The sequence below is a fragment of the Egretta garzetta genome, unplaced genomic scaffold (assembly GCF_000687185.1).
Source record: "Egretta garzetta isolate BGI_Z169 unplaced genomic scaffold, ASM68718v1 scaffold206, whole genome shotgun sequence".
NCBI classification, from domain to species: domain Eukaryota; kingdom Metazoa; phylum Chordata; class Aves; order Pelecaniformes; family Ardeidae; genus Egretta; species Egretta garzetta.
In genome coordinates this window covers 2,131,032-2,153,379 of record NW_009259984.1, presented here as the reverse complement: position 1 = coordinate 2,153,379, position 22,348 = coordinate 2,131,032, and the positions used below count along the sequence as shown (strand labels likewise).

General features: G+C 41.9%; 1 protein-coding gene across 8 annotated transcripts in view; it reads right to left on the bottom strand.

The window, feature by feature from the left end:
- Positions 1-766: 766 nt before the first annotated feature.
- SYNE3 (spectrin repeat containing nuclear envelope family member 3) overlaps positions 767-22,348 on the bottom strand; it is an 82,249-nt gene continuing 60,667 nt past the window's right edge. For 7 of the 8 annotated variants that reach the window (XM_035896007.1, XM_035896005.1, XM_035896006.1 and 4 more), the window contains one exon: positions 4,310-11,698. In XM_035896007.1, the coding sequence (XP_035751900.1) occupies positions 11,501-11,698 (198 nt within the window). In that variant the 3' untranslated portion in view covers positions 4,310-11,500. Of the gene's footprint in view, positions 3,475-4,309; positions 11,699-22,348 lie in introns of those variants that run through there. The other variant, XM_035896003.1, reaches the window with a different exon arrangement.

Sequence of the window (22,348 nt, the reverse complement as noted above, 5' to 3'; positions counted from 1 at the left end):
TGCTTAGTGGGAACAGCTCATAGGAAGTCTTAGGACCACATGGTCCAAATACCTGAGACAAGTCAAAGACCTGGATAAAGCTCAGTGTGTTCATAAAAGCAACTGGGAACCTATCCTACAGGTTCACCAAAAAACTGTAGTGGTTTTCAACTCCACCAGAAGTAACTGCCTGCGGAGTCCTTTGATGTCGGAGATCCTGGCAGACTTTATCGCATCAAGATTCAGGAAAGAAAGCAGCAATTACTTGGATACTAATGAGAGTTGTGCATCCGCACATACATGCTGCAGTGACTACTCTTCAGAGAAATCAGCAGTGGTTAAACTAACACACTGCTCGCTCACTACATGTGATTTGTATTAGCTTCAAGTCTGAAGTTCTCAAAAAATCCCCCTTTGTCTTAGCCAGTTCGGGATTGAGGGGAACCCCACAGAGACTGTCAGAGGACAACGCCATAAGAAATCATACTGAATCATAATATGATTTAGCAAATTCACATTTTCTTTGGGTCTGGTAGAATTCTATTCAAACAACTGCACAGTCTTATAGAAAAGATGACATCTTCTGTTAAATCCTACAAGGCTAGAGTGAAGTAGGTACATTCAGCACAACCTTTTTCCAGTGGTATGTGAGCAGAGAGGCAGGCAGCAGCAAATTTTATCCTCGCTTCACTTGCTCTGGGAGTTTCTAGGTCAGCCCAAATACTCTGATGGTAAGAAATAAGCACAGCAAAAATGTGAAACCACCCCCCAGAATAATTTAGAAGTCCTTAAAAAGAAATATGTATGTGTTTATTTACTGCATTATAACTGCAACATCAAATACAACTATGTTTTCATTACAAATAAAGGAGACATGCTATAAAGTACTCTGATTTTATAATCCGATTCAGCATAGTTCATTGTTAACAGTGGAGCATCACAGAACAGTCACAAGGCTTGGGCTTGGGGTGATGAATTTCCAGTCTTTTTATCCTACTTGCAAACAGCAAAGCCACATCATATTTTATATGTCATCGAGGGATAAACTTTTGGAATAACGTGGCCTGATAGCAGAAGGTCCCAGCTGTCCCTTAACTCCCCTATGAGTCTTGCAGAATCAGATTTTTTTTTACTTGAGAAAATATTATGCTTGTGACAAGGTTGAAGAATAGACAGTATTTTCCAGGCAGAGAGCAGAAATCCTTCCATGTTACACCACAGCCAAGGTACAAAGCAAGAGCCTCTGCTGCACAGGTGCACAGAAGCCAAGGCTGGGAGTTACTTTAACTTTGCTCTGAAGAACAAAATCAGGCCATTTGCTGCAATATTTCACTGCAGCTTTCCATTATGTTCATCTGCGCATGGGGCTTCAACTGATTTAATCTGGTATTTCAGCTATGGAATAAATCCAGAATACACAGGAGGAGTCCATAGCACAGAAAAGAACGCAAAAAGTTGTCCTGAAATACTCAAAATATTGCCTCCTAACTAGTTAACAGGCCCCGTTCTTCATTAGAAAAGAGCCTTATTCTATCACTGCTATTCACACATCGTAGGCTCTTATTTTTAACATTTCCCATGAAATTTCATGGGAGTACTTGTGAAATAAGGTCCTACACAGTGTGAATAAACTATAGAATCAGGCCCCGAAATGGCACCATTTCTAGGGTAAATTCTCCTGACTTTCAGTCGAGACTTTTTAGGAAGTGTCACGTAACGCTCTCCAGCCTTTTGGAACAATGACCTGATTTCTTTCCGTACATCTTGCGTGGCGTAACACTGAGGATGTCTTAGCTCTAATGATTTAAGTAAAAAATAAAGTCAGCCTTTTTATGTAGCTGCATTTTTATACAATTTCCTAGAGTCAGTATACAGGCGCTTACAGCTTTTTGAGATATGTCTAGCAGATAGGAGGACATATATGAAAACAAAGAGTTTAAAAACTACGTGGAAATCTGTAGAATAAAATATATATCTATATATCATTTCCCAACACAAGCAATTGGCAGTTTAGAAAAATATGATTGTTACAGTCTTTCTGAATCAATAGTTGTAAAAAGAAAGGATTTTAAAAATAAGTTCAGCTTTTCAAAAAGCCATATTTTTAATACGAAAATAGACCGGTCCGCATTTCCCTGAATAAGCCAGAAAGGTTAAGGAAAGGTCCGAGCAAGACAAGGAGTCTGACTTGGACTTGATATCAGCTGTGATAACATGCACATGTACAGAGACAGCTGCTTGGCTCCAGTATTGTTTACCTTAGGAACGAGCCTAATTTATCACAAATGTATTTAAAAATCATAAATAACATGAAAAAAGTGAAACTGGTCCCTGCAAGGCAAATAACTATATTCATACAAGCACAAAGTGACATCAATCCAGTTATTTTCTTGTGACAGTTAAAAGGCATTTTGTACCCAACTGTTCCACTGCACAGCACATGTATAAACACAGATTATTATTACAGGCTCTGCTATCGGCTACTATACATAAACAAGAAGAGATGTTCATGCTGTAATTGCCTCTAACGTTTTTGTTCTACTTGAATATTAACATTTACAAGAAGCTGAGGTGGAGACCTGAATTCAAGCCAGGATTTCAACATGCAAAATGCACAGGGTTCACAGGAAGGTTTCAGATCCTCCCCATTACCGACATTTGGAAGTGGGCAGGAGCTCTGAAGAATTCTAAAACCATTCACAATATGAGTTTCTGTTGTGAACAGCCTTAGGCTTCCCCTCTGCCCAGAGGTGGGTGATCTAACATGAGACATACTGGTGAAGTTTATATTGCATCAATGAACCTCCCATTTGAGAGGACTAGATTTTAGTTCCAGGTCACTTCTAAAAGAAGGTGGCAAAATGTACTGCAATATTCACTGATTTTTACATTAAAAGCAGAGAATGGTTTGCCTGCAGAATCTCCAAGCTGTTCTTAATAACTTTTTAATACATCAGTTAGAACTTATTAATTCTGTTCAATGTGGGAGTAAATCCCTTCATTTTGTTGCATTTTTTTGTGAAATATATGAGATATTTACTCACCCTATAGGGTAGTCTTAGCACATTTCTTTAAAATTTCTTCTAGCTTGAAACTAAACAAAAGCACAAAAACTGATGGAAGCAAGATTGATGGAGTGTTGGCGAAGGGATCCAAGATTGTTTATAATCCAGCCTTGTTAATTAAATTGGGCCTAAGACAGCCAGCTGCTTTGAGAAGTGAAGACAGGTCCCCTGTAGAAGCACTGTACATCGGTTATATTGCTAGTAAACAACAGCGCAGCTTCTGGGTCTCCTACCACTTTTCAATGTCAACAGGGTGTTACATGTTACAAAAGGCAATGACAGAAAAATGCAACACCCGCGTTATTGCTTGTGTAATTGCTTCACAGTGGTCCCGTACACCCAAGTAAACATTGGGAAGCAGGTATGTTGCTGGAAGGGAAGCTCTGAGGCTGGGCAGGTAGAGTATGCCCTCTGGGAGTCACCTGATAAACTGAGTAAGTACAAATTAAAAGGAAAAAAAAATAAATTGAGAGAGTGGCATTGATCAAAAGCAATACATCCGCTGAGACAAAACCGAGAGTCAGGGCTGGGAGCAAGATGAAAGTCTGTCTTTGGCCTTCCAGTCACGCACGTGTACAAAATGGGAGGTTGGCGTTTGAGAACAGACACACGTGGAGTACATGCAATGTCCCAATACCTTCAGGAAGAGCCACTGCTCAAGCAGTGACTCCCAGGTTAAACCTTTACAGGGTCTGATCTGGGAAGGTGATGGGAAAAAACATCAAACTCAAAGCTTATTAAAGCTCATTAAAGCTCCTTAAAACACATACCTCTAAACTCCTCCAGCTTCCCTTTAAGACACAGTTTCTCTTAAAAGCTGCACTTGAAAGTTACATTGAAGTGCAATGTCACCTTTCTTTAAGTAGAACAATAATTACACTCCCCATTACATATATATACATATATATATTTCATGGCAGTGGAAAGTGCCATACAGAGGCATTCATTCATATCTGTAGTGAAACCAAGTTGGTGGTGTTCAATGCTTATTGGACTTGACAAAAGAAATAATTTGATTTTGAAGGTGGGAGTCACTTCAGGAAAAATAACAGCTCCTACCCCTGAATTCTAGCTGGAGGCCTCTTGGCAAAACTCTGGTGTGTGTGGGGGGGTGGCACAGCAGCCTGCCTTCAGTTCCCAGCCTCTCCAAATTCACCTCTCCCTTTTAACATACAGCTTTTGATGGAGTAAAAAGGAGCTAAAATAAATGGTTTGCTAGAGGGCTTGATAAATGAGTTGTGAAATCAGTTTGTTAAAAGCAACCATTTTCTTTTTCTTTCTTTTTTTTTTCCCCAGCTCGAAAAAAAAAAGGGTCCTGGCTTGTTAGGGTGTATAACAGCAGCGACATTCAAAGACCGCCGGCAGCTCACGGGCACAGCCTGGGGCACCCAGCCCCGCGCCCCGCAGCACAGGGCAGCGCTTGCACGGGTGGTGGCAACACGAGGATAATTGTGCGGAAACTGAAACACCAGCCCTCCTCGCTGATTAAGGGGCAATTTTCTGCAAGCAGTAATTGGATTGCCCATCAAAACCTGCTTAGAGAGAAGGAGAGAAAAGGGTCTGGGCAGGCTATGAACAATGCTAACGGCAAGGCTTTCATTACTAATAATTGTTTGTTAAGCGACACCCTCACGCTCCCATCTGCAGATGTGAGTATGAAGTCCCTGAGCCAACAGAAGGCAGATGAGAGTAGGACATGGCCAGGAGACTTGGAAGAGATGCCTGGCAAGGACCAGAGTCCCCTCAGATAGTCATGAAGGCTGTTTTGACACAGGGGGCAGCAGAAAGAGGCAGAGCATCTGCAGGATGCTGCAATGGGGGAAAAATTTATTGAATTTCAATTGATTGAAACAGGACCAGATTTTTTGCTGTATATATGAAAGAAGAAGTGGCACTGGAAACAGTTAAGAGAAAGGTGATGGTAATGATCAAAGTCGTGGAAGGTCTGTAACATGAAAAGAAACAGAAAAGATTGGGGTAATTTACTTTAGGAAGGAGACAAAGCCAAATCTCCTCTGCTCTGGTAAAAGAAGGAAAGACAAAGCACGGTCTGGAAAGGGTAGTGCTGGTCTTTCTGATTCCTTGGATTCAATACACAGGGGCCAAAGAAGGAAAATCAAACAAATCCCCAAACAAAAGGTTTCTGATTCAAAACCAATTCCGAGGAATACCTTTTTCACACAACTCCTAGGAAGGATGTGGAACTCGCTGCCGTGAGTGGCTCTGAAGTCAGAAAGCCACCAGCATTCAGCAGGGCACTGAACAGGCTCCCCCCCAAAATCCAGAAGACTAAAGGCAACAGCTGGCATTTACTTGCAAAGGAACAGAAAGCCTCCTACTTCAGTTCTATAACGAAACTCTAATTCCTAAGCATTGAACAGACACCTTCATGACTACCTTTCCATCTACAATACACTTCCTGCATCTTTTCCTGGAGCATCAGCGCCTACCACCTACCATTAATCTGTCACTCAGGGGGTTGATTTAGCAGTTTCTTCGTGTTTAATGAAAAGAAAAAAGCACTCCTGAGACTCAAATCTCAGCTAGAGGGAATTGCCGTGAGGAGAGCCTCTTTCCACAGTGAGGGATGTGAAACTGGACTGTGCTGATGGCCACTGTCAAAATTTTGTCTGGCAGAGCAGGATGGTAAACCCTTGTTCCTGTGTTATTAGTTGCTCTGATTATGCCAAACCTACATGTTCATCTCTTGAATCCAGATATCAGGCTGCCTTTTGAAGACCTAATGTCTCCCGCTGCTTCCACTGGGATGCTGTGCCTTCACCTGTGCAGCTCCATCTCACCCAGGGTTTACCGGAGGAGGGTGGCTAGCCCACAGGTACAGTGAGCTAGGTCTGGCAATTGCTGCAGTAGGCTGGGTAACGAAGGTGCCATTTAGGCTACTGCTTTAATTGGTATACTCCTGATAGATATTCCCTTTTTCCCACATCTATTGGTATCTCTCTGGTAGACACATATCCGTATTTTAAATTGGATAGACAAGAGATAATTAAAAAAGCGACTGTATGACAGATTATTCCACCCTGATTGGGTTTTTTTGGAAAATGCTACCTTCAAGAATCTTTGTTTTGTTTTCCCATTGAGCAGGTGAGAAATGAGCCCACAATTCTTAAACATACGTGTGCAAGTCAAAAAGCTTTGTGCCGAAAACATTCCACACGGTTACCCAAAACCTACGACTAATCTGTTTATAACCCAGTATAACAAACAGATAATTATGTTTCAATATGGCAAAAATAACTAGGTAGGTTACTGAATGAATCGTGATGTTTGTGCCAATAATGTTATCTTTAGTATTTTAACAAACTGGTTTCTGAGAGTTGCCGGCCACTGACAGACAGATTAATGCAATAAACTTGCAATGGCTCAGAGCAGGTCAATGATCTGAGAAGTACTAAGAATATCCTCGACAGCCCCTAGTGGCTCTGGAAGAAGCTGATAGAGTCCATTGGGCAAATGTGTCTTCAGCTGCAGACTAGCAACTGACACCGTCCAACGGATAGTAAAGTCTCCAAAAGCAGTTCTTACAGCCAGCTGGGTGCGTAACCTACGGCCTGAAAGACAGCTATGATGCCTGGCAGAGGTATCTTTATTGGGGTATTTATACCAGCATTTCTTGAAAGGCAAAACTATTTCTCCAGTTTAATTTGCGTTTGTAATCTTCAGTTACTCCAAAAGGTTTTGTTTGCTCTTGGAATCTCTGCCATACAGGGGTTTTATTTTTTCTTGAGAAAAGAAGACATGTATTCTCTTGTCAATGCAATTTAAAAGAATTCCTGTATATGAACTCACTCTTCAAATCTCTTCAGTGCTAATGAGATGTATAGGCACACACATCAAAGTAAAACATTTCCTATTTAATACTGAAAAAGAGATCAGATGGAGAAAACCCCTGAGCTCCTAGTGCAACTAAAGAGAACATACTATTTCTTCTGACGTGCAGAGATTACCATCTGCCTATCTAGTCATGGCCATTTTTTGGAGACATTTCTTCTCTCTGAGGTCTTCAACTTGCTCACCAAAAAGGATTAAGGAGAGGTGGAAGGCCATTCTAAAAGCTCCCCAAATTATTCAGTGATCATCAGATGCTTTTATGAGTCAGGCTAGTAGCTTTCTTTTCAGCCCCAAATGTTTGAGTTTAGTAAGTCTCTCCATCAGGGCAAATAAGCTAGTACGTGGCAGAAATCATGGTTGCTCTGGGGATTCTGTGCTAACAGGGGACGACAGCATTTCTAATGTGTGCACATCGACCTGAACATGTTTTTCATACAGAGGTTTCTGGAGAGGGCATATATAAATAGTATTTAATACAATCTAAATTGCTAGCTGGAATCAGAGAATGGGCTATTAATAGACATGTGGCACAATAGCAATTTTCTACCTCACTGTATTGCAGTCATGGAAAATTCTGTTGAAAGCATCTGGCTACAAAATCAATTACAATTTATAAATTGGGCTTGCTTTCACTCCAAAGGCTGGGTTTGAAGTGTGCCTTTGAGGTGTGCAGGATTCTTACTTTAATGCATGGGCACTGGAGTGCAGGATTTTGCCTTCAACATTAATGTGGTCAATCAAATATGGGGTCCAATAGCACAGGCAAAAGAGCTTGGAGAGATGCACAAGAGCTCTGCCCCGTGCACAGGCTGGGTATGGGCTTGCACTAGAGGCTACGTGGCCTGAGTCAGACGTGCAAACAATTTACAAGCTCAAACATATTCCATCTATTTTAGAGGGTTTTATACCCTCTGACAGTGGTTGGATCTGGATTAAAGTAGTGCAAGTCCTCAGTTGTGGATGCTTATCTGTTTTGAGCATCCTAGGTTTTTGGCAAGGGATGTCTTAAGGCAGCAGCCCCAATCCAAAGCAGAGGAGTAACACATCTTGGTTACATATGATTGTCAGAGATCTATGAGCTGGGGATTTTATAGGCACAAAAGTGAGGGTGCAACCCCTAAATCATGTATGAGCAAAGATTCAGGCATGAAGAACAGTGCTCAAATTTTAAGGACTGATTTGGAAACAGTATGATTTAGTTTGTGTTTTGAGGAATCTGAGCTTTGTTCAGTTTCCTGGAAGTTGAACTGGGCAGTTTGTTTTCATTATTCCAATTACCGACTTGATTAATATTTACACACACTCCAGGAATCAGTACCACAAACTTTTCAGAAGAAAAACAAGAGAATAAATTCTGGATTTACATTTCAAGATTATTTCTGTGATTTTTTAGAAATTCTTTCTTCCTTAGAAAAATCTCACACCTGCATTGGACAGGTGAGGTCCATGACATTATGGAAGAGTGAGATTGTTCTGAGTGAGATGAACAACAAAGTCCTGTGCTTTGGACAGCTTCCACTGCAAAGAAGTAGAAAGATTCATCTCTTATGTGAGATACTTAGATTACTGAAATTAATGAGAATGGATTTGCTGAGATTTAAAGCAAAAAAATTCCAGGATTACAGACAGGGGACGGACTTACAGAATAAATTGAATGCAAACCCAGCAGCAAAAGTGTGTTTCTAATTTAGTGGGTTTTTTAAACCTGCCACAACACTGAAAAACCAAGGTGGCGATGCAATTGTTCTGTTATGGTCCTCTGTGTAGAAATTTTTTACCCCAGTTGCGTACTCCTGTGGTGTCAAATGCATTTGCAAACCCATAAAAATCATCCAGATCAGAAAGGCTGGGCAGAAAGAAATCTGATGTGAGATTTTGTGCTTTGTAGAAAAAACTTGTCTATGTCCCTGATGATTTTCTCTTGTGACTACATTTTTCCTCATTACTTTTACTTTCTCACTGGCATTTTACTTTCATCACCTGGAATGGCTCAGCAAAACTCAGAGAAGTGCAATATAGCTACGCTGCAGAGAAGTGCATGCACACGTACACGTATACACAATCACACACAGCAGGTTTGGTTACTGCCCCTCTTCCCCCCCACTTCCTTTCTACTGGAGCATTTAATTTGAAATGGAGCTGTGTGTGACGATTAGCTCCTTGCTGTGCAGCCACGAGGGTTTCTTCCCTCAGGGCTGGCAGCAATTTTTAGAGGAGTATTGCAGGAACATGCATGGCTTTTGCCCAGCTATTCAGGGGAGAGAAGGAGGTACGTCCTCCGCCACCAGAAAGAACCGTTGCAAAGAAGGGATTAATTTGCCCCATTCTCTGATGAATTATAGCTCCTCTCCATCTGACTCCTTCATGAAAGAAATCACAGGCCTTACCTTCTTTTGCGTGAATGTCTTATCGCCCAGCGTACATCCTCTCTCCTCACTTTTTGGCTTTCTGCCCCCCTCTGCCTGCTCGCTAGAGCTCTTTGCTGCCTCCCGACAGTCAGATTTTAATCTGCATCAGTTCAGATCCTCCTCACACTCCCCTTGCACTCTACCTGAATACCTTCACCATCCTGGCCCTCTTTCCTCTAATTCCCACTCTCCTTTTCACTTTTAGCAGAGTTTTGACATTTTTATCCAACTCTAGCAAATCCAGCATAGTCAGAAGCATTATTAGGAGCACAGTGACAGAGTCCTGGCAGTGGAAGACTCTCCTCTGAACACCAGTAGAGTCCCTGTTATTTGCCCCATTTTAAACCTTACTGAAGAAAAGCTGCTTATATGCAATAGTACCTATACCGTGGCAGGGAAAGGGAACCAAAAATATTCAGAGATTTTTTCACCATAAAGCCTGTATTCATTCTTGTCCTCTGTGTTCATCATGACTCCTTTTCTTAAGCTTTATAAATTGCTGGACACCTCTCTTCTCTATCTTTAGCTAGTCCTCTCTCACATCTGCCTGTTCTCTCTCATTACGTGCCTATAATAAGCTCCTTGCTGCTATGCCTCCCTATTCTACCCAAGTTTGCAAGAACATGGTTTTGTTAAAGAAGTATGACTTCTTCCTTCAGTCCCTCAGCTACTAAATAATTTACCTGCCCAACAGATTTAATATTATTTTGGAACTTATTTGGAAAATGACACTGAATACACCCTCCTGGTACCCAGAAGACAAGTTCCTCCCACAACATAGCCAGGGTAGGAAAAGTGACTACTTCTTCGGTTAAGGGTTTTTTTTCATGATTACTGCTGTGACTAAAAAGATGAGACAGTAAGAGATAGCTCTCAGAAATGGCACAAGATTTTAGAAATTACCTTCTCTCTCAGGAGTCAATTAGGTAAAACACCACTAACAATGGTTTCATCACAGTAAAGTGAGAATTGTTTTTACATTAAAAGGCAATGCTAAAACATACATTCAAAAATTTGATAAATCAGGCATAAGGTTAGGTAAATAAATGACAAGTTGTCATCACCTTAGAGTTTAGACAATACAGAAATTCAGGCTTGACTGTCTTTGATGCAGTTTACATCAGTTTAACAAACCACTAATATAAAAACATCCCTGTTTCCAGGGTGCTATTATTAAAGTACTTCTGATTTTTGCTTTGCTGACACTGAGCCAGGCTGCATCCCACTGTTTGGGCTTTATGATCCATTACCAAATGCCTCTTTATAAAGTAAAAAAAAAAAACCAAACCAAAACAACACAAAAAACCACAAACAAAAAAAACCTCACTGCTTTTTAAAGACAAGACCACCGATACACGGTTTTGTTCAGTGCTCACAAATTCATTAAGAAAATTATGACCTGATTTTAAAAGTTCTCCTGCTATAGAGATTTAAAAAAAATATATATATTCTCTTTTCCTAGCTTTCTTCCTACTGTATTCTACCTCTCCTGATTCAGGTGGGCTGGAGAATGCAGTAACTGGAAAAGAAATCTGTTAAAAAATGAGAACAGAGGAGGCCCACCCCCACTCCTACTGAAGTCAGTGGAAACATTTCCATTACCTTCTGCAATCCCTGCATCCAGATACTGAAAAAAACAGCTCAAGATTTTGAAGAGAATAGTCTCATTTTTCCTTGGGCTGAATGTCAACCACTGTATTCAAAGACGATTCTATTCTACCTGCTCTCCAATTTGCACTCTGCTGCACGTCCACATCTTCTCATACTTGCTCTGACTTTGGTTGTAAAAAAGAATCTGGTTTTAAAAATCACCCCAAAACCCCACAACCAAACCATCATTCAGTATTCCTTGCTGAAAGATGGTAGAAACAGAAATGTTGCAGGATTATCTCCAAACAGTGGATGAGCAGATGGAGGATTTTAGTGTGACCACAGATATGCATTTTATATATATATATGTACATACATACACATACACAATCTTATATACACATTATAAATATTATAATAAAATATTGTAAAAATATTAAATTTTCTCAAATACCTGATTAAAGTGGACTAATCTTATGTTGCATTAATGTGACCTATCCAGTTGGTATGATGGCCTTGTTAGAAGCCTTAAAATCTACAATATTTGCAGTTGTTAAGAAAAAAAAAAGTCTTTATTTCTGAGTCACCTTGTGCCATGCCAAGGAGTTAGGTTGGAGGTGGGCCCTCGTATCTCAGCATCAGGTTGAAGGACCGAGCAAAGTTGTTGGCCAGCGTGCAGCTGTGGGTCTCCTCTGCCAGGGGCAGGAGGAAGGCCAGGAGCAGAAGGAGCAAGAGGAGCAGTTGCAATGGTAATGCTGCCCAGCACACTCGATGCAGGAATGAGCAAACGCCTCCAGAGCGCTTCTGAAAGACAAACCAAAGAGCAACTCAGAAAAATAAAGACCTGAGGAGGTGCATTTCAGATACATCAAACTGCCAGGTTTGGGCAGAACAACCCAACTTAACCAGAGAACAATGTGCCCTGGGATCCAGCCTGGGTGCTTGGTATGCTGCAGCTGACTGAAGCTGGTGCTTAGACCGTTTCTTTTAGGAGAATATTTCACTCTTAAAGAATGCCCTGCTGCAAGCTGTTGTCTTCTAGCAGGAAAACGCTCCTGACTTTCTAGCAGAAGAAAACAATTGCCTCTGAGTCCATTTTCCAACTACAAAGTGCTGGTTACAAATAGTCATGCCAAAGCTGCCGACTGGTCTCTTCATGTCAGCACACGGCACAGAAGGTCTGCCTTAGTAACCCTCCTGTCAGTAAAATGAGAGTCGTGATGCCTGGAAGAGAGGAGCCAGCCTTCTGCCCTCCATCAGCAGAAAGGAGCTTCGTTTGCAGCTCATCGAGCTCACGGTCATCTCCCCAGCAGCAACGTGCTCTTTGGATCCCGACTTTGGGGTCCATGAGGTTGGAGGTCAGAATAAAGGCCCTGCAGTGCAGCCTGCCTCAATACCTCTTATGCTTTACCAGGCCCACCTTAAAGTTTTATGTGATGCAAGAGAATGAGAAAAAACACAACACTGACAGCAAAGAAGACATTAAAGTCACATTTATTGCTGAGCAGCCACAGGAGGGACACACAGAGAAGTCCCATTACACTTTTCTTTATGCTGGTGCAAATGTAGAGTACCTCAGTTAACCTCATGAAGTTAATCTGGATTAGCATGACCAAGAGAGAACATATTTGGGGCCTACAGAATTCAGAAAAGATTAATTATGAAGTGAGATTTCCACTGGTAAGTTTCCTGGGTTTCTCCTGCCAATGAGCTGAACTATGTGTGTTTCAAAAAAAAAAAAAAAAAAAAAAGGCCAAGTCAACTACCTGTAAGGGAGTTCTGAAAAAGAGGGCTCAATAATCCATTCATTTCATCAAACATGGATTTACACTCATAACATAGAAGTAACACTTAACGCAGCTACAGTAGGTACCAACCTACATCACAAATATCATAGAATCATAGAATCATAGAATGTTTTGGGTTGGAAGGGACCCCTAGAGGTCATCTAGTCCAACCCCCCTGCAGTGAGCAGGGACACCGCTAACTAGATCAGGTTGCTCAGAGCCCCATCCAACCTTGACTTGAATGCTTCCAGGGATGGGGCCTCCACCACCTCTCTGGGCAACCTGTTCCAGTGTTTCACCACCCTCATTGTAAAGAATTTCTTCCTTATATCTAGTCTAAACCTACCCTGGTTTAGTTTAAAACCATTACCCCTTGTCCTGTCACAGCTGGCCCTACTAAAAAGATTTTCCCCACCTTTCCTATAGGCCCCCTTTAGGTACTGAAAGGCCTCAATCAAGTCTCCCCGCAGCCTTCTCTTCTCCAGGCTGAACAAGCCCAACTCCCTCAGCCTGTCCTCATAGGAGAGGTGCTCCAGCCCTCGGATCATTTTTGTGGCCCTCCTCTGGACCCGCTCCAACAGTTCCATGTCCTTCTTGTGCTGAGGGCTCCAGAGCTGGACGCAGTACTCTAGGTGAGGTCTCACCAGAGCAACACAGAACTGAAGTGGGACCCACATTTTCCACAAGAGGAAGTTGATTTGTGGTGTTCAAGCCACAGGCGATGTCAGTGCTGCAGCAAAATTAGGGCTTCTGGCCTCTACTGGATGTTTGACTTAATAAGAGTTAAGGCAATGCCTTTGTCCCACTACAGCCCTGCCACGAATAGTCCCTGGGAAACATTAGCAGAGAAGAGAAGGAGCAGAATGATGGTAGAGGAAAGTAATTACACCCTTTGCTGTTTTTTTAAGGATTTCTTCCACTACTTTCTAAATTTCTCAGTCTCTTATAGCTCTGTATAAATGCTTACAGAATTAATTATGAAGGCAAATATATAGCTGCAGTTACAGACCATAAGACAGTTGTGCTGTGAAATCCTTCTTCTTCTATAGTTGGTTTGCTTCCATTATATTGAATGGCTGATGAGATTTAATTATTGTGCCAGGCAGATGTAGAGGCAGCAGAGCAACAGCTGCTTGCTCTACCATTTCTGGCCCACAGTATCTAAGTTGTAATTTGCTTGCTGAGGGCAATGAAAACTCAGGTCCTTGGACACTGGAACTGTCAGTAGTGAGTGGGCAATGAGTAGATGTCAGGGTGTAAGTCAGACTCTTGACTTTAAGCACTATTGGGCAACTTCCCTGGGTACAGCTAGCACTTACCCACAGAATCAAAGTTTCACCAACCTGGCTGCATCACAGGAGTCATCTGCTCCTACTGTGACCTGTTCTCAAACACTAGCCAAAGAACCAGGCATAAGTAGCAGTACTAACAGGATTTTCCCTTCTCTAGTCCTGGAGTCCAGATCTGAAATCCTTCATCTCCCCCGGATTTCATCAGCCTATGGGTTGAACAAAGCCTGCAGGGCTTCAGTGTTTATAGTCAATGCTAAACCTGTTACACATAAGGGCAGCAGCCACAACGCTTGGTCAGAGTGTTCTAGCCTTGTCTCTGTAATGCCACAGAACAGCCACTCCTTAGCGTAATCAGTATAAACCAATGGACTGTCACTGACAGCTTCTGTTCTCATCGACCATTTCTCATTCTTAATTCTCAATTGCATCTGTAATATGCAGCAATATGGCAAATACATTTATTACAGCGTCCCATCAATAAAGAAAAAGGCCCTTTTCCAGGTTCCAGAAGGTATGGACAAGTTTGTTTGTATGTATTAACAGGTGCTGGTAGAAGATCAGAATTACCTCTGTCTTGGGACAATTCAAACCATGCTCTTTCTTCTACCACTAAGGTGTAATAAGACTTAATGCAGATGTTGTTGAAGGGCAGGATCCTATGACTGATGTTCAATAGTTCATTATGGCTGTAAGTCTCAAAAATGTTCTCACAAACTCAAACTGGGAATTAGAAGTCCACCTCTCACTGACACAGTTGTGAGAAGGACTGCCAGTCTTCCTAGAAGCACCTAAAACTATTGCTTTACAGCTGTCAATCCTTCAGCATCGGTCAGTCTGAAACTATTCCTTCATTGCTCCAACACCTGTCTTCCCAGTTATCTCCTGCTTATGAACTGGTGAGAAGTAGTGGGCTGCCTTTCCAGTTGTGCCTCATCTGGGTTCCTGCCACAGCCCAGGCAGCAGGTGTCTCATGCTCACCCAGGTTCGTCGTTGGCTTCCTGTGATGACCACGTTGCCAGTCACCCACTCCTGTTGTTCCTATCCCAAATCTTTTAGGGATCCAGAATTTGACTCAGAGCAGGTCACTGACTCTGCCTTGATCTCTAAAGCAAAGACTATTAATGCAAGTCTAAGAAATAGGATGAAACTGAAATGTTATTTATTAAGCACCTTGTTTTTAGATCTACTGGAAGGAGCTGTAAAATAGTATTGCTTTTCAAAGCTCATCCTCTAAAAACAATTAATATGAAACAGCTTTATTAAAAAGCTATCATTTGCTTTCCTTGGAGCTTTCTGCAGGGTAAGATACTCAGGCCAACCATAGCAGATCCTAGCATTAGAAAAATCTGTGGAGGGACATTTGCCTGGGGGCAGAACTTCAGAGGAGAAATATTTTGTCTTTATCTGCTGCTTCTCTCCCACCTGCTTGCTGGGTTTATAGGCATTTGTGTTTGATGAACTTTTGTCTTTGCTGCCCAGCTTCTCTGTTTTGTTTGAGCACACAGCAAGGTCAGAATCTTGTATTTATGAGTCCATTTGTTGCCATGGGAATGACTCTGCTATCACAAACATGGTATTATGATGTCTCTGCAGGACTGAAGATGAGGCACACAGGAGCTGTGAGGGTTTGGTGCTTTCAGCAAATTTGCAATGATAAGCCCTTAATATATGAGGGCCCCAACCTGCACACACTGAAATCCATGGGAGATTTACCATTAACTTCAGTGTCTGCAGCAGGATTATGCATAAAGACAACTAAATAAAGTCAGGATTGGGAACTACTTATTCATGGAGTTCAGCAGACACCCTTACAAATGGATTCATTACTTAGATGCTCAGGTTCTTGTGCACATGAAACCTGCTCTGCTGCTTTGTACTAGCTGGAACAATTGGTGATATGATTTATATCATAGTAGTATTACTAGAGATGTTATAGTCAAATGATAGAAAGTTTTGAAGGAGACACAGTAACTTTTAATAGGAGAGATGATACAGCTGGAAAAAGCAGGGAAGGTTTTGGGCACTGACTCCCTCTCTGAGCGCAAGAAAAGCAGCACTTCAATTATGCTAAGACTAAGTCAAGGTATTTTTTTAGGTCTGTGCTATGAGAGAGAGATGCTTTCAGGCTGTGGTGACCTAAGACTATGGCACCAACAGGGAATTCACAAGGCCCAGGTTCAAACGTCTGCTCTGCTAGGCTCAGAGTGATCAGGGCTGTACGAGTCTACCTGGGGTCAGGACCACACTCCCAACCCTTTAGCACATCATGCTGGGTTAGAAAAGGACAGTCTGACACAGTTCCACCTTTGCAAAAGACAGTTTGAACATTTAATTTCCATGCGAGATCAAAGGTGGGAACCACAGCACTTGCTACGCAGTGGAATACCCCTTCCCTAATCACTCCAGCTACTAGCATCAGTACAGCTACTACCCAGCACCCACAGCGTCTGCAGTGCATGTGTCAGATCTAGGTTCCACAGAATATTCTGAAACCAAATGTTCCTCTGAGGAAAAATGGCAAAGCTCCAGTGAAGTCAACAGAGCTTTAATTTCCACCATCTTAGAATAACAGCTGGAATACCTGGGTATCGAGCCAAAGCGTCAGAGACATTTTTGAAACACACATGGAAAAAGAATAGGTTGACATTTAAAAAGAAAATATACTTTTCAAGTTCACCACCAAGCATAAATGTCCTCCCTCTTCTCCCTCAAAATACCAGGACAAGCAAGGACTGTCAAGGGGTAGACGTCTGTGTTTTGTGTAATGCTAAATGCATGCGTGTTACCAAATGAACTGCACTGGCTGTGAACATTCACATTTGTACTTGATTCCTGTTGGGGCGTTTGAATGACAAGCATCGGTTTAGATCTAGGGAGTCCTCAGCACTTAAATCTGTTTGCAGTTAATAACTCCTTACCAAATGCACCGTGAAAAATCACTTGGATGGGAAACAGCAGAAAAGCACTTTAGAACTTGCTACATAATATTCCTGTGTAAGTTGCTGAAGTGTTTTGCTAAAGATCAGTGCACTCCCTGGTTTGCTATTGACCACATTCCAGGATATATAAAAACACACAGTTAATCTAGCTATTTGAGGGAGCAGAGGAATATAGCATCTTATACCATGCTCATTAGTGGGTTTTTGCTGCTGCTTGTATGTCACCAGCATGCCTGACAAAAATCATACTTGCACCACTGAATCACTAGTCCAGCAGAGAAAAAAGATCTAGTCTGGGTACATTCCTCTTACCTTAGAGCATTTCACTGAGAGGCTATCCTGGGAAACGCACTGCTGTCTGAAAACTCTTGCTCTCCCCATGGATAAAGGGACCAATGCTCTAGTGTCCTACAGGCACTATACAAAGACACCAACATGCTGCTTCATGCCAGTGCTGTACCCAGCTTAAGCATCCTATATTCTACAACAGTCAGTGCAGATGCGTAGGTACTAAGACAAGCATAAAAAGTTTCTCCTTAATATTCTCAGTCTCCAACCGCTTTCAGTTCAAACAGTTTCCCGAGCCTGATGTAGCTTGTCCACCTAATTAACACTCAGTGAGTCTTTCTTCCAGATACTTGCAGTTTCCCCTTCAACCTATACAAACTTCAAAAGTCTTCAATATCCTTTGGCAAGGAGTTCCACAGGTCAACCAACTGGCATGAAGAACAAATCCCTTATGTTAGCTTTGAACCTGGCTCCTAGTTCTTTCTTGTGGAAGAGATGGAGAGTCATCCCCCATCTACACTCTCTGCACCATGCATGATTTTGTAAACCCGTGAGTTAAATACTTAGACAGGATGAATCCAGGCCTACCTCCACAATGGGCAGATCACAACGTAATGGGCTTAAACTGTAGCAATAGGTACAGAGGAAGTACATCTTAATAGGCAGAGCAGACAGGCCTTGGAAAGGATTCACACATAGGTATGAGTTCTACCACTTCATTATTCTTCTGAGAATGCCAGGAAGGCTGTTAACAGCAGCTTACCAAACATGCCTTTCTTTCTGAATAGGAGCATGCCATTATCAAGCACCATCCCTTTTTTTGGTAAAGCAGTTACCTTACCAGTGATATTTTACCTCTGAGAGGCCCTGAGTTTCTGGCACTTGAGATCCCACTGGGGACTAATTCAGTTGCCACTCACAGAAGCAGATTATTGCCAACAAGAAGAGATCAGTTCAAGGGGAAGCACAGGCTGCTCCTTCAAACCAAAGCAAATTGGGTTTTTACCTTAATATGAGATATTTGGAACTGGGCTCTTCGTCAGTTCCTAACTCGGAGCCATGAGCATCCCTCTCTAAGATAAGCAACATATTGCAAATCACAGCTGGTCTTTTCAAGAGGGAAATAATTTGGGGGAGTTGGATACTACTGTCACCGTAGAATTGAGTGGCCACTATGCAGAGCTGTGGCTCATTCCCATATACCACCGCAGGAACTAAGAGTTGGATACTGTCAGTCAGAGGTTATGTGGCCTCTGCCCAAGGACAGTGAGCCACTGGGTTCAGAACTATACTTTCCTAAATGCAAACACTGCCTAGGTTAGGCAATCGGTGGTGAGGAATGAGTAAGGATGGCTGGGACCCCTTTGAGTCCTGTGCTTAACATTCCCCATCTCCTAAAGAGGTACCAGAATGAATGTGCTGAGCGGGGGTTAACTGAGGTCACACAAGCAATTTTAGCTCTGACATTTTCTATCTTCGGATTGCTTGACTTTGCAACCTTAACGTTCTTTTCAATTCTGAAAAGCATAAGTGTATGTACCTAAATAAGTAAGTATACAGGCAAATTACAGGCTTTGTTTTCTCCCTTAGGGGAGATTCTGGAGTACCTCAACATGGCTGGATGATAAGCTAGAATCTGTGATGAAGGCTTCACTTAGAAGAAACAGAAAACAAGGAAAAGCCAGCAGTTTGTATCTGAGGTTTCAGCAGTCACATATGGCAGATAATTCAGAATTTCTGCTGCAAAGTCGCTTAGAACTAAGTACTGTGCCATATGCTACTGTGACACAAATGGATTTATAAAGGTCAGCTTCTGTGTGCATATACAATGTGACGTGCTTTTAGGAGAAGAATGCCACAGGACAAGGGCTATAGCCTGATCTGTTAAAGTAACACCGATTTCTACAATTCTCCAGGCCTAAGGAAACAGAAGTCATCCTTGGTTTGGTCCCATCTTCAGCACATAAGCAGTGGAGACTACTTTCTTTCTATCTGGAAAGTGTTTGATATGTGATAAAAGTTCAGAAGCACTGTGGAAGATCAGTAAAGTGGTAGGTAGGATGGGTTGCTAAAAATACCTTAGTTCTATGTTCTAAGAATACGGAAGGTCAAACTTTCAGTGAGGTAATTTTGAAACACATTTTCATATCTAACAGCAGGCAGTGAGTTACACTTAGTTTCTTAAGTATCACAAGCGAAGTATTTGCAAAAGGTTCAGAACAGGGTAAGAGGTTTTAAAACCAGTTCTACTAGTTTTGTCTGGGGTAGAGTTAATTTTCTTCACAGTAGCTGCTATGGGGCTATGGTTTGGATTTGTGCTGGAAACAGTGCTGATAACACAGGGATGTTTTTGTTACTGCTGAGCAAGGCTGACACAGAGCCAAGGCCTTTTCTGCTTCTCACTCCACCCCACCCCACCAGAGAGGAGGCTGTGGGGAGCTCAAAAAGTTGGGAGGGGACAGAGCTGGGACAGCTGACCCCAACTGAGCAAGGGATATTTCCTGCCATATGATGTTTTTCTCAGCAATAAAAAAACTGGGGAGGGGGTTTTGCCAGGGCTGCCATTGCTCAGGGACTGGCTGGGCATTGTTTGGCTGGTGATGAGCCCTTGAGGTTTTTTTGCATGACTTGTTTTTCTTGGTTTTGTTTTTATTTATTTCCTTCTTTTACTGATTAAACTGCCTTTAACTCAACCCATGAGTTTTCTCACTTTTACCCTTACCCTTCCAATTCTTTCCCCCATCCCACTGCGGGCAGGGAGGAGGGAGTGAACTTTTCAGTCAGTGTATCTGAAATTTAGTAGGAGACATCAGTGTTCTACATTTATTCAGGAAGGCAGAGAAGTAAATCAACTTCTCCCAATTTCCAACTTCCACTTAGCCTTGCAATTTGAAATAAACTAATTAAATTGGGCATAGAAAGAATAAAAACTGAAATAAAGACAACATGTTCTGGAACCTCTAGAAGAAGCAAAAGCTGGTTTATCATGTCACCAATGTATGCTTCCAGATGTTTTACAAGTGACTTCTCTCAAGTCAAGATTAAACTTTTCTTAAACTTCAGCAGTCACCATACATAATTTGAATATCATTTGCATTTTATTTAAATAATTTAAAAATTAGATGGCTTTAAGGTATTGATCACAAGAATTTTTCCTACCATGCTTTATACAGCAGTGTTAAAAACATTTTTCAAGTATACACTGGAAATTGGTTTTGTTCTGCTATGGGTCAACAAACGTCTTGTTACCTCTCAGTTAGGAGGTAAAATTATATCTGTAAGAAAACCATTCTAAGGTATCTCCTTGGTGAAAATCTGCAAATACTTCACAACATGGTAGGCTACTAAAGGACGTGTCTTTTCAACAAAGCAGGGGCCACCAACCACATACCTGGCTAATACCATGTTAACATTAACAGAAAGTAAGAACCAGGTGTCTGGGAAGCAAGAGGTCTTCTCCATCTTGCACCAGCACTGCTTTAGAGGGAGAGCATCGGCAAGGCACAGAAGTGGCAGAACCAGATAAAAGACAGAGTCCCTATTTCCTAGCAGTTGGGAAAGCTGTAATGTAGATCAGTAAACAAGATGAGACCTACAGAAATAAGAGCAGATAGGCAGGCAGTCTCACAGGTGCAGTAACATGAAGGGAAGCTCGTGGGCCTGCTGAAGAAGGAAGAGGATGCTGCTGTCTGGCACAGTCTACTTAACAGTGGGTCGGAGTTAGGAAGAGACAGTCCAGATTTTTCAGCTTTTAACTTTTTTGCCTAAGTTTCCTTTCTGAGCAAACGTTGCTGCTGAGGGAAAATGTCTATCTGGTAATTTTTAATGGTAAAATGCCCTTCTTCCTTTGTTTGGGCCATGGTATAATTCCTAAAGCAGGCAGGCACAGGCTTATAGGGAAATATGGAGAGATATTCTCTCTATCTATACAAGAGATATTGAAAACTGAAGGTAAGATACCTTTTAATGAGTCTTTTCCATTTTACTAAGTGGCTAACACCCAGCAGGACTTCACGAAAACAAACGGGCCCCATACGTTCAATAGAAAGGCACCACTAACACATGCATGTACATATGATGCTGTGCATTTCTGTATGGTGACTTTCTGCCGTGAAGAATTCCTGTCCTATCTGCGCTTGGGCAGAGCAGAGCACGTTACTGTTTTCTTCCTGGCAAGCTGTGGCAGTTCTTGCTTTGTACAGTTTACTGAAGGACTGTATTAATTTGATTGACTCCAGATCAATGGTGTCTCTAAATAAGATTAAATTACACGTTCCTTCTGTCTGTGTGTTACAGGAGATTAGTCTTAGAAGAATCTCAAAGGAAGCAATTAGCTGATGACTGATGTAATGAATCCTAATTATTTTGTTTGTACAAACAATAAAGCCAGAATCATTTGTTTAGCAAGGAAATGTAATTACTCTGAGCGCTCGAGAAAATAAATCAAACAGCACTACCTAGACCTGTAAATAATGAGCCTTTGACTTCCTATTTATACTAAGAATGCTCACAGAATATTTTCAGGTAGCTGGGAGACAACCTTTGAAAGTAATATTTATCATAGTTATTATTGAGCCTTTGCTTGATTATGTCCTTGGGTGTGCTAGGTACCCTGCAGAAATATCCATCTACATTGCCCTGTCACTGGCACCTGCTAAAAATTCACTGCAGCCAGTGCAATTTCCTGCAACTGTTTTTTGTTAATCAACAAGAAGTCACTCACATCGCAATCATTAGCCCGTACTGTTCCTAAGGGCACCAGTGGCTAGGGGCATGTCCTCAGCAAAGGATGAATGATGAGAAAAAAAAAAGCACATTAATATACATGGAGCAGGCTCTGTTCTGCCCAACATTTGGCCGTACAGGCTAGAAATGGAATAAAAACAGAAGGCAATGGAAAGAGACTGGCCACAGCTGGGTCTCCCCTTCTCCAGGTTGATCTGCTGCTGCTGCAAAATAGTCACAGTTCAAACAGGAGAGACAAGCAGAGTCACTGGGGACCTTGTGCTGCAGAAAGCAGAGATCAGTCCAAAAATACCTGAAATTCTGTCACCTCTGCTGATTTTGTGTGACCCAAAAGCATGAGCGAGCTGACAAATTAGAGATAACTCGATCCCATTGGACACAAACTCACTGGATATTGCAAGT